We start from the raw sequence: 17,913 nt of genomic DNA, 5'->3' as shown, positions 1-17,913 counted from the left end.
TTAGCAAAACCCTGTCTCAAAAAATAAAAAGAGCTGTGGATGTGGCTCAGTGGTTAGGCACCCCTGGGTTCAATCCCTGGTACAAAGAAAAGAAAGAAAGGAAGAAAAGGAATTGCTAGATCAGGCATCTTTTAGGGGAAGAAAAAGGAAATGACTCTACCCTGCTGTTCCATACTGGTACCTTGCTCTAACCTGTGCTCTGATGCTAATGAGTACCAATTTGAAGATCACCCTAGGTGGTTGTGAGGCAAATAAGGAACAATATATTGTTCAGAAAACCTAAAAAGTAAGTGGGTGTGTTCAAATGCTGGACAATGAGGACCTTTATGCATAACTGACATCTCCAAGACATCGCAGAAGCCAGAGAGCCAATGAGCGAGATTGTTGCCAGGCTACACAGAAGGCAGAGGGATGGGTGGACTGGCGGGGGTGTTGGGCTGTGTGTAAAGGACAACATAATAACAGTGATAATCCTTTACATTTGTACAACACTTTACAGTTTATCCAGGGCTTTCATGTCCATTTTCTAATTGAAGTTGCACAATAGCCATGTGCAAAAATTTGAACTGCCAAAAATATACAATAGGATTTCTGTGGGTGGACATTATGGAATCTACAATAACAAAAATGTGGAAATAGTGTTAGCCCATACAGGACAAGATCACTGGCTGGACCAAAACATCATATAAGACCTAGGAGGGTGCAGACTAGGCAGCCTCATGGGGCTGCAGTGGTGGACTCTTTCCATCAGCCACATGCTCATTAGCATCTTTCCAGGAATGTGGGATAGGTCACTTCCAAGCGGCTCTGTGAGAGCCACCTGGAGACCGTGTTCTTACCCCCAGAGATTCTGACTCAGTGGGTTTGAAGTGGAGTCCAGAAATCATGCACTTGAATTCTGCTGTCATATATAACAAATTAGAATAAATAATAAAAATTTTTAAAAGATATGAATATTCTGGAGTGTAATTGCATAGCATGTTAACTAAGTATGTCATTTTTTTAATGATTGAAAACTGCTAAGTGAGTAGATCCTAATGTTCTCACTGTTAGAAAAAATGTGAGATGATGGATATGTTAATTAACCTGATATAAACACTTAACAATATATACATAAATAAAAACATCAAATTGTACACCAAAATACACACAATGTACATTTCTTAAATACACCTTAATAAAGCTGATAAGAAATAAAAAAAAAGAAATCATGCACTTGAGCAAGCTCTCCCTGATGCTGATAGGCAGCCAGGTTTCTAAGCCACTGTTCTGGAAGAATCTTGGAGAACCGCAACTAGTGGAATTTACTCTACCCATCTATAGACAGTGGACCTGGGTTGAGGAAAAGAAAACCAGCCAGTCCAGTTTAGTGTACTGCAGGATATATATGGGAGGCATATAAAATACACATATGTACCTGAGTTGTGGCAAAGAAGGTTCTTCGTGCAAATATAATTTCTGAAGACTTTAAAATAATTTAAAATTTTACACCAAAGGCTATTTCAAGATATGGTGAATTGGGGTTGGAGGCATGTATTGCTTAGAGTTCTTAGAGTTGAGTTCTGGCCTACAGAAGCTATTTTAGAGAGGACCAAACCCTGAACTTAAAGTCAGAGGACCCTGGGTAGGGGCCCTGCCAGATGACATCCCAGGGAGGGCCTTCCACACAGGATCTCATCTCTCGGCCTTGTTTTCCTCTTGTAAAAAATGCACTTCTCTCTCACTGTGATAGCAGTGACCTTCTCCTTTGCCCACTATAGTTATCTCCACCCATCCTTCTCGAGTCACCTCCTAGTCTGAGCCACCACTCAGCCTCTGACTTAATTTCTCCTCCTTTCGCAATCCTTTTTTTTTTTTTTAACATTCCCAGATTGCTCACAAAAGCCAAAAGCGTAAGCTTGTGTGTGTGTCTGTGTGTCTGTGTGATGTAACATATTTGGGAAGCACACAGGGGTATATAAAATATACATGTGTACCTGAGTTTCCTCATTCTACTCAATTCAGGAAAATTTTGAACTCTTCATTGTTGCTTTTCTGTGATCTCTTTTTTCTTTCCTAGAAAATGGATTTATGAACTAGCCTTGCAACTAAGCACTTACAGGAACCCACAAAAATCTTCACCCACCTGTTCACACTCATACACAACCTTTCATGCCACAACATCTTTATTCCTCTTTAATGTTTTCCCTGCCCTTACCTTAACTCTGTGATCACCTTGGCTGTAAATATTGATGTTTGCCCTTGAAGCTGAAAGTAAAGTAAAAAAGTAGAGGAAATAGAAATAAGAAGGCACTGGTGCTCAACTATCATGGAGACTGAGATTTCAGACTTCTCCACATCTGTACTAAATGGATATTTAATCAGATGAATGCAAACATGATTGCAATCAGGGATTTGTCCTACCAAATGTCTGTAAATGCACCATGTTAAAAATGATAACCATCAAACCTCTTTCCCATTCCTTTGTAGTGAAAACATTGTTCAATCCAGCTCCTGCCATTGCTGACCTGGATCCGAAGTTCTACAGCCTCTCGGACGTGTTCTGCTGCAATGAAAGCGAGGTAAGGATGAACTGGGGTGGCCATTCTTTGAGAAACTGGAAGACTTGCATGTAAGGGGATAAAGCAGAGGCAGGATGAACTACGTCGATTGGATCACAAGTGTCTTAGACATAATGATCACAGATTTTTCAGTTTGCTGGGGTGTGAAGAAAAGGAAATCAGTAAGTTCTGGGGGTTGGGGGAATTCTTTGAGTCACCTCCTTAATGTGGTACTTATCAAACCCGTTAGTTAGTCCCCTCCCTGCCCTCACACTCTGGTGTTTTGTTTTCTTTTCTAATTATTTCATATTCTGTGAACTAATTAGCATTAGAGTTGCCAGGTTGAGCAAATAAAAATACAGATGCCCAGATAAATTTGAATTTCAGATAGTCAGTGAATAATATACCAAACATACTTACACTATAAAATTATTGGTTGTTTATCTGAAATTCAGATTTAGCTGAGCTTCCTGTATTTTATCTAATGACCCTAGTTAGTATACAACTCCTGGCGTGACTGCTGCCTTCTATGGTGAGACCCCATGACAGCACTGGTGGACAAAGGTTCTTCATGATGCCGCAGCAAAGTCCTTGGGGGCCACTGCATGAGGGCAGCAGCCTCTGAGTCCATCTGAGGGTCATAATGTACACATCTGCACAAAATCTCTCCCAGTATGTTGATATGAGGCTATTGTCAGTATTTTTAGGAAGAAAATTCAGTATTTCCTCCTTTTTATAGGTTAGACAGCATTAGACCAGAGCTCTCTCCCATGATTGGGATGCAGGACCTGCAGACACATTGGCAAATGCGACATGCGCATAGAGAACGTCATTAATGAACTGTAAGGTCATTTGCCATTTAGTTCAAAGGCTGAATGAAAGTCTCTAGGATTTCTTGACCTGCTTTTTTGATAATTTCATCTTTTAGAACATAGAGGACACAAAAAAGAAGACTGCTACATGGAAACTAATTTAACAAACCACAATAGGTTATGCAATATTTCGAGCAACCACCATAGCGAGGCATTGGACTAAGAAAAAGGAATTGTGGGAGAGAGTGACCATTTCACAATAAGAGGTTACATTACCCTCAACTGCCAAACTGGCTCAGATTTCCCTGCTAGATACTTACACAGCACTCTAGGTATTCTTTAAACACTCATCACGGCCTAAATTTATTTATTCAGTCCTCCTATCTTCTCCATTAAATTACAAGTTCCATGAGGACAGGGCACCTGTCTTATTCACTTGTATCCCCGGTAGCCATCCCTATGTGTATATGTTATCAATTGCTGAGTAATAAATTACCCCCCCAAATGAATTGGCTTATAACAATAATTATTGTCATTCGTAGTTTCCATGTATCAGGAATTCAGACAGAACACAGTATGGTTTATCTCTGCTCCATAATGCTTGGGCCCTCCATGGGAGACTCAAAGGCTGAGGGATGGAATTATCTGAAGTCTTTTTCACACATATGCTTGACAGTTTGGTGCTGGCTGTTAGCTGGGGGCATGATGGGGCTGTGGGCCACTTATACATGGCCTTTCCTTGTGTCCTGGGATTCCTCACAATATGGTAGCTGTTTTCCCAGATCCCAGCATTGAGAAAGAGAGAGTGCAACAGACAGAAGTCATGATGTCCTTTTACTTAGCTTCAGAAGTCCCACAGCATCATTCTGTCCCATTCTGTTGGTTGAAGAAGGAAGGTTCACCTTGGTACCCCACCTCTCAAAACAGAAGACTGCATTGTATTAGTGTAAAAAGTGCATGCACAACATTCATATGGTTATCTTTGGAAAATAACATCTGCTACATTGTACCTTACAAAGTTGGCACCTAGTAAATGCTTATTAAATGCATGAACACGGGTCTTTAAGAAAATTAGTTTCAAAAATTCTATCAAAAAAAAGAAAAACTTTAAAAGTTTTAATGTTCTTATAGATTGATTCAAATAATTCTCACTAATAATGTACATTCATGCTTAAGATATTGCCTCTGTTTCAAACCTAAATCATTGATATATAAGTATTTTTTTAAAAATGGGGCTAGAGTTGTGGCTCGGTGGTAGTGAACCTGCCTAGCATGTGTGAGGCACTGGGTTCAATCCTCAATACCACATTAAAAAATAAATAAATAAAGTTATTATGTCCATCTACAATAAAAATATTTTTTAAAAAAGGAAAGAGAAGAAACAACGAGCTGGGCACAGTGGGCACACTTGTAATCCCAGCAACTCTGGAGACTGAGGCAGGAGGATTGCAAGTTAGAGGCCAGCCTGGCCAACTTAGCAAGACCCTGTTCAAAATAAATTAAAAAGGGTAGATATAGCTCAATAGTAGAGTACTACTAGATTTAATCCCAGCACCACACACACAAAAACAATAAAAAGATACTCAGAAGCTTCAAAATAAGATTAAATAACTCTACAGATCAAATTATAACAGCTTCACAGAGCATTCAGCCCTTGGTGTGCTGTACAGGAAGCCGGGAAGCTGGGAGAGTGATGGGCATCTCACATCCTTAGGTAACCAGCACTAAAAGTGGACCACATGGGGAGACGAGTGGTGCCCATAGCTGGAAACCACACATGCTGGCCTGGCTGGCCTGTGAACAATAAGAGGTGGAAGAAGCTGCTACCCCTTCCACAAGGCTACAATATATTTAAGGCTCCCACCAGAGGTGACAGGAGGACAGAGACACTGCCTCTGAGGAGGAGGGAAACCAACAATGACTTAAGAGTTTTCATTGTCAATGTCCCAATCACTGAAAAGCAGGAACTCTTTATGACCAGTATAATACCTTGCTCTGGTTTTGAGATCCTTGGACGCCTGATAAATAGAACCCTAAAACCTCTAGAAAGGTAGAGATGGGCCAGGTGGGAGGTGAACTATGAAGACTCTCCTTCTGACAGCAAGGAGAGTGAGCCTGCGCACAAAGCAGCAGACACACCAGCAACCAGCAGAGTCGGCAGTCTGAAGAGGAAATTCAAATAATAAAACAATGCAAGGAAAGACTGTAAAGTAAACATGATTAACGTTTGTTGAAGAAGAAATTGTGAAAGAAAAACAGAATCAAAGCAATAATATGTAAATATGAGAAACAACTCATTAGACATCTTGAAAACAAAAGTGGTCACTGAAAAAAATTTTACATCATTCATGAAAAAATAAACATTAGGTGGGCTGGGGTTATGGCTCAGTGGTAGAGCACTTGCCTGGCACGTGTGAGGCACTGGGTTCAAACCTCAGCACCAAATAAAAACAAAGTATTGTGTCCATCTACAACTAAAAATTATTCAAATAAATTAGTAAATAAACAAACATTAGGACTGGGTATGTAGCTCAGTCATAGGGCGCTTATCTAGTATATATGAGGCCCTGGGTTCAATCACCAGAACTGCAATAAATAAGTAAACACATTGGAATAAGGAAATAGTGAATTGGAAGATTCTTAATCCATTCACTTAGAGATAGAAAATTCAGTTCACCAAGAAAGCAGGGCAGAAAGAAAAATATTTTAAATATTAAAGAAGAATATTAGAGAGAGAGATGGAGGTTTGAGAGGTCCCATTGCATCTAATTGGAGTAAAAGGAGAACTGTGGGAACTCAAGAAAAGCAATACTGGAGGAAAACCTGCAAGGTGCTTTCTAAAACTGAGAAAAGACACAAGTCCCCAGGTCAAAAGTGTATAAAAGTGCCATGGAGGGCTGGGGCTGTAGCTCAGTGGTAGGGCGCTGGCCTGGCATGTGTGAGGCACTGGGTTCAATCTTCAGCATCACAGAAAAATAAAAAGTATTGTGTCCACCTACAACCAAAATATATATATATATACATATAAAAAAAGTGCCATGTAAAATAAACAAATCTGATTCTACTCAGGTACATTTTAATGGAACTGCATAAAACTGAGAATAAAAACAAAAATATTTTTAAATGATCAGAGGGAAAAAGAGATTAAATGTAAATGACAAGAATAATCATATCATCAACACAAGAGAAAAATATTTGTTAAACAATATTATGTGAGAGATAATTTAATTTCTTTAAAGAAAACTGTCTTGGGCTGGGAATGTAGCTTGGTAGACTGCTTGCTAGCATGTGCAAGGCCCTGGTTGCTAGCATGTCAATCCCTAATAATAATAATAATAATAATGTATCTGAATCAAATAAAATGTTAAGATTTGTTAAAGTCCGTGGTAGGTAAATGGATGCTGGTTGCATTATTTCCTATGTTAAAAGATTTTTTTCATTAAACAATAGTTTTTGGTTTTTAAAAAATATTTTTAGTTGTAGGTGGACATAATGCCTTTATTTAGTTTATTTAGTTTTTTTTAATGTGGTGCTGGGGATCAAACCCAGTGCCTCACACATGCTAGGCAAATGCTCTACCACTGAACCACAACCCCAGCCCTAAACAGTAGTTTTTTTAAAAGGTTTCTAGAAGGCTAGGAGTAGAGGTGCCTGCCTATAACCCCAACTACTTGGGAGATAGACAGGAGGATCACAAGTTGGATACGTGCCTGGGCAACTTAGCAACAGCCTCTCTCAAAACAAAAAATGAAAAGGAATAGGGATATAGCTCAAGGGTAGAGTGTCCCTGGATTTAATTCCCAGTATTGCAAAAATTAAATTTAAATTAAAAAAAAGTTTTTAAAGACACAAGTTGGTATTTCTGAAAAGAGACCATCCAACTCAATAGATGTAAGTGATCCCAGTAAGGAAAACCAATGCAAAATTTATTAAAAAAAAAAAAAAAATAGTATCAGAAGCTGGGCACAGTGGCGCACATCTATAATCCCATCTACTCAGGAGGCTGAGGGACGAAGATCACAAATTCAAGGCCAATCTGGGAAACTTAGTGAGACCCTGTATCAAAATAAAACAAAAAGGGCCGGTCATGTAGCTCAGTGGTAGAGTACTTGCGTAGCACATGTAAGACCCTGGATTTGGGATGGGGTTGTGGCTCAACAGTAGCACTACCACCTAGCACATGCAAGGTGCTGGGTTCGATCCTCAACACCACATAAAAATAAATAAGCAAATAAAATGAAGGTATTGTGTGTGTCTGACTATAACTAAAAAAAGTTATTTAAAAAAAAGACCCAGGGTTTGGTCCCCAGTAGTGGGGAGAAAGGAAGACCTCAAAGTATAACCAACCCAGACTAAAAAGGTCTACACAAAAGATGGTAAGAGGGGGGTCCATGGTCAAGTTGGTGAAGCGTGTGCTAACCTGTACTACTGGGAAAATGCAAACTCAGGATGAGCAGACACTTGTGGAATGATTTATAGATGACAAAAAGCATTGATTTGGACATGAGCAAACCCAAAGAAGACAGATCCATTCTCCAGAAGAGGTAGTGTATGGTTAAATTGTAATAGCAAAAACAGAGAATTTGGTTATCTACTTTCTGAGTCAAAAAGTACCATGTGATTCCTCTAGTGGTTTTTAAACTGCCTATCTCAGAACCAGAGAGATTCCTTGGAGATACTGGATAGTGCCTGGAGGTTGAGAAAGCAGGACTGGAGCCCCTCACCCCTACTTTAATCATAGGCCTTTTATATTCTGAGAGAGAAATACTGATCCTGTGTAAGCCCTCCCACCCCTGCCCTCCATTTTGCAGATTGTCAGTGACCAGGGAAGGTCACAGACAGAGTCAGTGAATGCCAGGGCTTCTGCCATCGGTGCCTCTCTTCTCTGCCTTCAGCAGCTCCAGTAGAAACAACTGAGCAAAAATAGTGAGTCGTCTGCAGCCAGGGAAGGCTAGTAACCAGTTAACTAGTAACTGAGAAAGGCATCATGGCCCAGGAGACACCTGGAAGAATCATATCCTTAGATGCTAAAATATATATATATATATATATATATATATATATATATATATATATATATATATGTACATATGTACAATTTCATCCTACATCATTGGCAATGACTCTTTCTTTTCTTTCTTTTTCCCATCTTTCCTTCTTCTATTTGTAGAATTCCTTTTGTTCTCTTTTTCATAAAAATTATTCTATGAGCAGAAAAGCTGAAAGAGTAATAGAGTGAACACTCCACCTACACAGGTACTAACATTTTGCTGTTTGCTTCTCCCTCCCCAGGATATATTTGGGTTTTGTTTTTATTAAAAAGTAACTAAAAACAAGAATTGTGTTTTCATTGAGAGTAAGTTCAGTATGCATCTCCTATAGGGAGCCACAATACCACTATCACGCTTAAAAAAATTCTCAATAATTCTATACTGTCATGTAATATCTGAGCCACATTCATATTTCCCTGATTATCCCAAGAATGTCTTTTAGCTAGTTTTGGTTGTCATTGTTATTGTTCTGTCTTGTTTATTTTCCTGTACTGGTATCCATCAAGGTTCCCATTGCATTTGTGTTAAGTAAAGCAAATCTGGAAGTGGATCTGAGTTACTCATTCTCACCACTGTTTCTTCTCCTTTGTGTGTTCCAGGCTGAGACTTTAACAGGCCTCACGGTGGGCAACCCAGAAGAGGCTGGGAAAGCTGCAATGGTACTCCTGGCAAGGGGCTGCAAGGTTGTAATCATCACCTTGGGGGACAAAGGATGTGTGTTGCTGTCCCAGACAGAACCTGTCCCAAAGCACATTCCCACAGAAAAGGTCAAGGCTGTGGATACCACGGTAGGTCTTAAACTTTAAGAATCATTTTGGGCACTTGAAAATCTTCGTTTATTTAATAACTAAGATATTATACCTGAATTTTTTGATAATGGGATATATGCTCAGGAAGTGATGTGGTAGAAGAGAAGAACAACCAGGCAGGAGAACTGTATCTTAACCCCTCTCTAACTCACTGTGGAACTTTATACAAGTCACTAAAACTCTCTGCGCCTCAGTTTCCTTATCCATAAAATCAGAATATCAGTAAAATTATACCTGTATTGCCTATTTTCATTTATTCAATTAATAAATGTTTATTGAATACCACATGCCAGTCATATGCTAGGTGCTCAGCATTAGTAATGAACAGGTGAATTCTATCCTGAAGCTTGGACTCTGGACAGTACACAAATAGCTGTATCTTATAAGTAAGTATAATCCTACATCATTGGCAATGACTGGATAGTGCCTGGAGGATGAGAAAGCCGGGCTGGAGCCCCTCACCCCTACTTTAATCATAGGCCTTAGGTGTTCCAAAGACAGTCTGTGGAATCCACCCGGACATTTTTTGTATAAGACACTGTGGAGGGACAAGTATGCTGAGTGGAAAAGTCATGGCTACAAAGTAGGAATGAAACCAGTTAGAACAAAGATGTGTGGTTCCCCTATAGCTACGGAAATAAGAATTGTCTAGTATTAAAATTTAAAAGAGCTGACTTGGAAAAGTAAGTAAATTTAGGGATAAGAAACTAGAGTGGAGGAAAAAGAAAAATGTTAGGGTTTTTATTTGTAAGGAAGTTATATGTGATAATTTATAAAATATGTTCTGAGTTGTTTTTATGCTGAGACACAACTTTAAAATGTGGATCATTTACCCAAAAAAAAAAAAAAAAGCCTGGGGAAGCAGATGATGTATTAGAAACAAATACACTTAGAAAAATATAAGTACAAGAAATCAATATGAAATTAATGTCCCAGTTGTCTCAAAACATGAGTTTGGGAGGTTGATACACAGAAGTGGCTCAGCCTCTCCTTACAGTGTCTGTGTAAGTCATTACTCCTTTTGGTTGTAAGCAGCAGAAGCACAATCCAAATCCAGGATTTTATTTGCGCACACTGTTGGAAAGTTTGAAGACGCAGCAGGGTATGGAGACTTTTTCATGTGCTATCCCTGTCAGTTCTTCTTTCTTTGTAGTGGCCCTTGAGCTCAGGCAGATCCTCTCCCAATATGATCCATGGCAGCTCTATGCTGACATCATGTTCCACACCAGTATCAAATACCCCATCCCTGGTATCAAATAAAAATCAAAGAACTCTTATCCGAGGATGGGGAAGTAGATGCTGGTCAGACCAAAGCAATTCATACCTGCCACAATCATGCGCAGCACTGCTTGGGCATGGGACTTTTTTAGGAAGTAACTAGACTTGGCAATATTCAAATTCAAATTAATAGTAATAATCCTCAGAGTAATTACATGTGGAAAGTTTGGATTTCATAGATCTTGACTGATTATAGCTTTGAGGATATTAAATGAAGCAATGAGCACTAAGAGGGTTTACAAATTATGAAAATACTCTTTGTGCCCTTTCTTTTGGATTCTTAGCACAAGCAGTTACTTTTTAGGTTTCAGGAAATTGAATATATTTAAAGGATAAAGATCCAAAGTCCACATCCGCTTCAGGATAAATGCCCTTTTTTTCTGTGGAAGCAACCTGATGTAGGGGCTCTAAGGCCCAGAAGACTGATGTTCCAGCCCTGCTCCTTCTGAACTCTTGTTCTCACGCTTTGGCAAGTCCAGTCACTTCTATGGGCCTGGAATATCTCTCACCTCTAAAGTGAACCCATCTTGTAAATACTGTAACCCAGAAGGAGGGGGGGAAGAAGTAATGTCTAAGTTTTTTGTTGTTGTTGTTGTTTTCTGGCTCTAGGTCTTTGTTCTGGCTAGTTATCTTCATTCATTCCTTCAACAAATACTAATGAGCTTTGGCTACATGTTCACCCCAAAAAGAAAGAAATAGAACGTCCAATGTGTTTGAATATATAGAGAGTGATTTTAGTCTTCTTGCAGAATTTGAAAATGAATTTGTAATTGGTATGTAGAAAATTGAGGAAATAGAAAACATGAGGCAGATTTTTCCTCCTAGGTCATCTGAAATCTAAGGGGGAAAAAGTATGATTAAGTACAGTAGAATCTTTGTACATCACATGGCTATAAATGCATAATCATAACAATGTAAATGCCAATTACTGATTTAACCAAAAATGAAGATTATAATCATACTGCAAAGAAGGAAGGATAAAATGAGTATATGTGTTTTTGTGCATGTAAAATAAATGCTCATCTTTCATAGTTGGAAGTCAAGAGATAGTATCTAAAATGGATTTAAAAATAACAGTGGAAGCATAATACAAGAAATATAAGATAAATACCAGAAGAAACCACTGAAAGAATTTTAAGTATGTGCCTTGTGGAAATGGAAATGGAGAGGAATGGAGCATCTATACTTGAGCCTTATCTTTTTAAACTATGTATAGGGGTGGCTTTGATTTTAAAACAAAAAAATAACACACAGTGAGGCTACTTCACACCCACTAGGAAAGCCAAAGTCAAAAACAGACAGTAATAAATGTTATATAAGATTTGGAGAGGGCTGGGGATGTGGCTCAAGCGGTATCGCGCTCGCCTGGCATGCGTGCGGCCCGGGTTCGATCCTCAGCACCACATACAAACAAAGATGTTGTCCGCCGAAAACTAAAAAATAAATATTAAAAAATCCCTCTCTCTCTCTTTCTCTCTCTCTCTCTCTCTCTCTCTCTCTCTCTCTCTCTCTCTCCCCTCTCTCTTTAAAAAAAAAAAAAAAAAGATTTGGAGAATTCCATTTATATGAACTCTTATACAGTAGTGGTAGAAGTGTAAGATAATACAGTCACTTTGGAAAACAGCCCAGAAGTACCTGGAAAAGTAAAATATAGAGAGTTATATGACCCAGCAGTTCTACTTCTTAGATATATACCCAAGAGAAATGAAAACATGTATTCACATAAAGACTTGTACACAAATATTCATAGTAGCATTATTCCAAATTAGAAACAATCCAGTGTTCACCCACACATGAATGGATAAACAAATTGTGATATAGCTATACAATGGAATATTACTGACAATTAAAAGGAATACCTAACATGTGTTGTGAAAAAAATAAACTTTCAAAGCGTAATGCTAAGTGAAATCTGACACAAAGGTCACATATTATATGATTCCACTTATATGAAATTCCCCAAATAGGTAAAGCCCAGAGATGGGTGGTTTCTGGGCTAGGGGAGGGAATGGGGAGATACTGCTTAATGGGTAAGGGGTTTTACTCTGGAGTGATGGGAAGATTTTAAAACATATAGAAGTTGTACCACATTGTGAATGTGCCAGATGCCAGTGTCTATTGGCTAAATTATTAGATAATAAGTTATTATCTTTAAAGGGATAAAGTACTAATTCATGCTATGGCATGGATGAATCTTGAAAACCTCATGATAAGTGGGGGAAACAGGCATAAGAGGCCACATGCAGTATGATTCCATTTATATGAACTATCCAGAATAGGCAAATCCATAGAAAGAGAAAGTAAACTGAAGCTAGAGAGGTTGGGGGAGTGACTTATTAATGGGTAAGGGTTCCTTTCTGTGGTGATAAAAAATGCTCTGCAATTACTGTGATGGTTGAATAGTCTCGTGGCATGCTAAAAACTCTCAAGTATACATGTTTAGAGAGCATGTTTTATGATATATGAATGATGTCTCAATTTAGAAAAAAATAAAGTCAAGTAATAATAAACAACCAGAAAGCTCCAGGTGCTCCGTTAATGAAAATATTCTCCTGATAGAGGGTCTTCCTCTCTTCCTGTGAACTGCTCTGCAGAACCTGCCAAATGGGCTCCCAGCTTCCTCCCCAGTGGAGCAGAGGTGACACTGACAGGAAACCAGCGTGGTCACTTCCTGGCTCTAGAATCTCCCTCATCTGTTTCTGTGCTCTCCTGTCCCCGTGTCCAGCACTCTCCCTACTGCAGCTCCCGCAGGCTGCACACAGCTTTCATGAACTTCATTAGGAGGCGCTGCAGTGGGTGGTGCACTCCCAGGGGGAGGGGTTTCCTTCCCAACAAATGGGCTCCTTCACTTTGCAGTCAGGAGAATATCACTTGCTGCAGTCAGTTTGTGACCTTCTCGCTTGTCTCCTCCTCCTCATCCCTTCTGAAGACGTCAGGGATGACACGGATGGAGAGAACATCATTAGTTTGTTGGCACATTGTCCACTCGAGACAGCCTGCCCCAGAAGAAGCTGTTCCCCATTTTACGTCAGTGCTGCTGCAGGCTGCTATATTCAGTTTTGCTTCACTGTTAATAGTTGAATATATCACTTCTATTTTTACATCTGTTTTTGCCGTTGTGCTACAGTGAGATGATGGCAGAAGCTGCAGATGTCCTCAGCTCATTTTGGAAGACATGACAGATGTATCTCCTTTCCCATTTCTATATGTTATCTGGATCTTCGCCTCAAAGTGACAGGGTGTTCATGTCCTCACTCTGTTCTTTCTAACCTAAAGGCTTTACCTTCTTGTATTTGGGATTATACTGGATGTACATTCTGTATGCATTACCATACAGACTTAGGCATGGTAATAATATTTTAGGATTATCATGGTAGTATAATATAGTATTAGTTATATTGCCCTATAAGCTCTGTAAAATTCATGATATATAAATTGCTTTTCTATATGTAAATGGCTAAGTCCTAGGATCTACAATAACACTGTCCTTTCAAGAATTCAACCCATATGCTAAATCTGCCTTCTCAAGTGTTGCTTGCTTTATAGTAATGCAACATAATTCAGGATATATAAATAAGCTGAAAGTAAACAAAAGCTAGGAGCTTTGGGGATTCATCTTCCCTATTTATTTACCTGTCTTTCTATCCATTACATTTGAGTCCTGTAGTATTCAGAATTGCTGGTGAGGCTCTAGGAACATCAGCTGAGCTGCCTGGTTGCCTCCGAGGAATAGTCAGGGTTGAGAATTTGCTTTAGAGATTCCACCAGTAGGAAGTGGAGACAGTTTCTGTTGAAGTTGTGGGAAAGCACTTTATGAGATGATCACAGGTTGGCAGGTTACCTACAGATTTCCAAGTTAGTTCCTTTTTGGTGTATTCCCTGGGGTCTGGCCTTTGGCCATCTAGGCTGCTCTTAAGGGTAGATTCCCAAGGATTCACCTCTTAGTAACAATTAGTAACAATTTAGTCTGTGAAAGCCCAACATCTGAGGGGTCACTATTCCCATCATTTTTTTTTTTCCCAGTACTGGGGGTTGAACCTAGTACTGGGCTTCATACATGCTAGGCAAAGGCTCAACCACTCAGCTACAGTACCAGGCCTTGTTTCATTTTTATTTTAAGACAGGGCCTCACTAAGTTGCCCAGGCCACCTTGAATTTGTGATCCTCCTCCCTCAGCTTCTCAAATTGCTGGGATCACATGTGCCAACATGCCTGGCTCATTATTCCCATCTCAGTGTAACCTTTCTCCTACCCTGCACCCGTGCCACTAGTGCTAGTGGAAGGTCAAACTGGTATTGCCTCATGTAATAAGAACTGATAACCTTAAGTGATCTTAGGAGGTGTTTCCCAACCCAGGCAATTGGGGGCATTCCTGTCTGCTGGGAGGACTATTTAATTCCATATTAAATAGTATTTAACTCTGAGATCTCACATGGGCACTGTGTCTCCCCAGCAGACCACATTTCCTCCCTCTTACTTCCTTCTTTCTGATCAGCATGCACTTTCTTTGCATTTGTTAATAATTAATAGGGTTTTGAAGGCTGCTGGTGACTCAGAAGCCATTTTGTCTTTGTATAGAGCCTGTGCACATTTTTGTCCAGAAACTTGGCAAGATGTTTGGGTGTCCCTCACTGTTGATCACTGATACTTGGGGGGGAGAATAAAATGACATGGGTAAACAATGATAGAATCTTGGATGTGAATAGGTAACTACAAGTAGTAAGGCTAATTTTTAGCTGCCATATCAATTTTTTGTCAAAGAAGTAACTATTGTTACATTAGAATACTTACTCCATCGATACCACCTCACTCAAAGTTTCTTAATAAATCTGCATTTACAATTGTCATGAAAAGCTTCACCATTTCCTTTACCACACTAATTGCTTTGTTGAAATTTTTTTTTGCTTGTGCAATTAATGTATTCTTGTGTTCAAGGGAGGAAAGGAAACACATGCACAAAAGAGATAAAGAGGAAAGTCGTATATGAATCCATTTCTGTTTACTATCCTAGATCTGGAGCCCCAGGTTTCTGTGCTACACAGGAGCTGAAAAAGACTATAGCGGGGAACACTAAGCAGGAAAGCCAAGAAATGGAACTATTGACATTAAGGGGTGTGGCCATTGATTTTTCTGAAGAGAAATGGAAATGCCTGGACCCTTCTCAGCAGACTTTATATGGAGATGTGATGTTAGAGATCTATAGAAACCTAGTCTTTATTGGTATGGCTTCTAATCAAAACCAAGAATTTTCAGAAGAGCAAGAAATAAAATATTTTTTGCAAAACTTGATAAAGAGAAGGTATGGAAACCAAGACAGTTAATATTTGGTTTTAAACAAGGAATATAAATTGAAAGAGAGGGAACTTCAGAAAATTTGTCTTAATGAAGGAAAAAAACCTGAAAATTATTTATAGAGAAAATTATGGAATCATCAGGTTATATTATTACAAATATCTCAGAAGACTCACTGCTTAACTTGTGCAAGTCACTTTTTGTTTGGTTAAAACTTTTAATTGCATTATCGTAATTGTAAAATTTTTACTACTCAGTATTTGTGTAAAACCACTTACAATACAGAATATTTTCAAATGCAAAAAACGTATCAAACTACATATACATGTGATGTTTACAGGGCATTATGAAACTGTATCTTAGATAGAAACACCTTCAGGAAAATAAAGATTCAACCAATTTGCTCATCTTTAGAAATATGATTAGAATAGAAATAGCCATTTTAATGAAAGAAATTAAAACAGTAATAAGGTGCTTATTAATCAAAAAAAAAAAGAGGAAAGTCATATAATCAGGTCCTATCTCTTAGATGTAATCATTGTTAACCTTTTGGTTTAAATCCTTCCTTTTTTTTTCTATGCACTTCCACTTGTCATTTAATGTCTACTAACAACAGATTTGGATATTTACAACATTAAGGGATTAATGTGTGTTATTACAAAAAGCTGTTACAACTCAAAAAAATCAAATATTTCTCTAGAATAATATAAATAGTCAATTCACAGAAAAATCAATATAAAATTGTAAAGAAATGAGGCCAGCTGAACTATTAAAAATCAGGAATATACAAATTAAAATAACAGTGAGATCCACTTTAATGCCCAAAAGGTTGGCAAAAATTAAAGGCTAAACCAGCACCTTCCTGTAATCTCAGTGACTCAGGAGGCCGAGGCAGGAGGATCATAAGTTTAAGACCCACCTGAGTAATTAAGCAAAACCCTATCTCAAAATCAAAAATAAAAAGAACTAGGGATGAAGCTCAGTGGTAAAGTGCCTCCAGGTTCAATCTAGTACAAAAAAATAAACAAGAAAATAGAAATTTAAAAGTCAGAGATTGATAATGTCAAATTGCAAATAGATCAAAAACACATACTTTCATATCATATATTCTAATGCAAATATAGGTCCAGAAAGCATTTTGTTTCCAGAAAGCAATTTGAGAATATAATTTTTTAAAATATATTTTCCCTTTGACCTAGTACATCCCCTTTTAAGAGATCATACAGATATGTTCACATATACAAATATTTGCTTAAGAATGTTGGTTTCAACTTTGTAATAAAGGAAAAACTGAGAAGATAGGTCTACATTATCATCAGTGTGAGAAGGTTAAATATTCATAGTATGGTGCCATTTATTTAAAAGCAACTCTCCAGATATCTAAAAGTAAATGCATATTTTAAAATCTAGAACAAACCTCACTGAACTGTTTTGATCATTTTTCATGGGAAGGGGAATAATTTGGTGGGAAGAAAAGATAAAGGAGGACTTCTGCTTTCTATGAGTTTTTCTATAAGCCTGTATTTCTCATGTATTACTTTGTAACTTGGAGTAAATATGACTTTGGGACATAGCCAAACAAGATGGGTGAGATCATTTCTCCAAGTGTGTGCTGAGCATTATCTTCACAAATTATCTTCACAAAGGAGCTAGTTACTGGTCACAGTTTATTCCTGGTCTCACAAGGAACCTCTCAAGCATTCCAAAACCTCTCTGTGACTGGACTGAGTAGCCCTTTGACTTAGGACAACTTAAAATGGAAAGACTCCTGATACCAAAAAAACTGATCTGCATTACCTTCATCCTCAGGACCCTGGAGGCTTCTTAAATCTGGATATTTCACTACATACTTGACAGTTTTTTTTCCCCTTAATCTTTCTAAAGAAAGACGTTTCCTCAAAAATATGTTACTATATACAGTTCCCCTTGGAAATATCAGAATAAATGTCAGAGCTTCACTGTTTCTGTTCATCATTCAGATGTATGACTGATCTTCAGAGAAACTTTCCTCATGTTCAAATTTTCCTTCTGAATGAATCTACTTATATACCTCAGTTTAACTCTTCAACTCGAATTCTCACAATTAATAATATATTGAACCATCTGAACTTTGGCTTTTGCCACACCTCTT

The 17,913-nt window shown here is 38.3% G+C and overlaps 1 protein-coding gene across 1 annotated transcript in view; it reads left to right on the top strand.

The window, feature by feature from the left end:
• Positions 1-17,913, top strand: part of Rbks (ribokinase) — an 86,677-nt gene that overhangs the window by 44,160 nt on the left and 24,604 nt on the right. The window contains exons 6-7 of the mRNA XM_027933424.2: positions 2,470-2,561; positions 9,003-9,191. Of these exons, the coding sequence (XP_027789225.1) occupies positions 2,470-2,561; positions 9,003-9,191 (281 nt within the window). The remainder of the gene's footprint in view (positions 1-2,469; positions 2,562-9,002; positions 9,192-17,913) is intronic.

This window comes from Marmota flaviventris, chromosome 14 (assembly GCF_047511675.1).
Source record: "Marmota flaviventris isolate mMarFla1 chromosome 14, mMarFla1.hap1, whole genome shotgun sequence".
In the NCBI taxonomy this organism is placed as follows: Eukaryota; Metazoa; Chordata; class Mammalia; order Rodentia; family Sciuridae; genus Marmota; species Marmota flaviventris.
The sequence above is the reverse complement of the archived record's forward strand: the minus strand, read 5'-3'. Positions and strand labels throughout refer to the sequence as shown.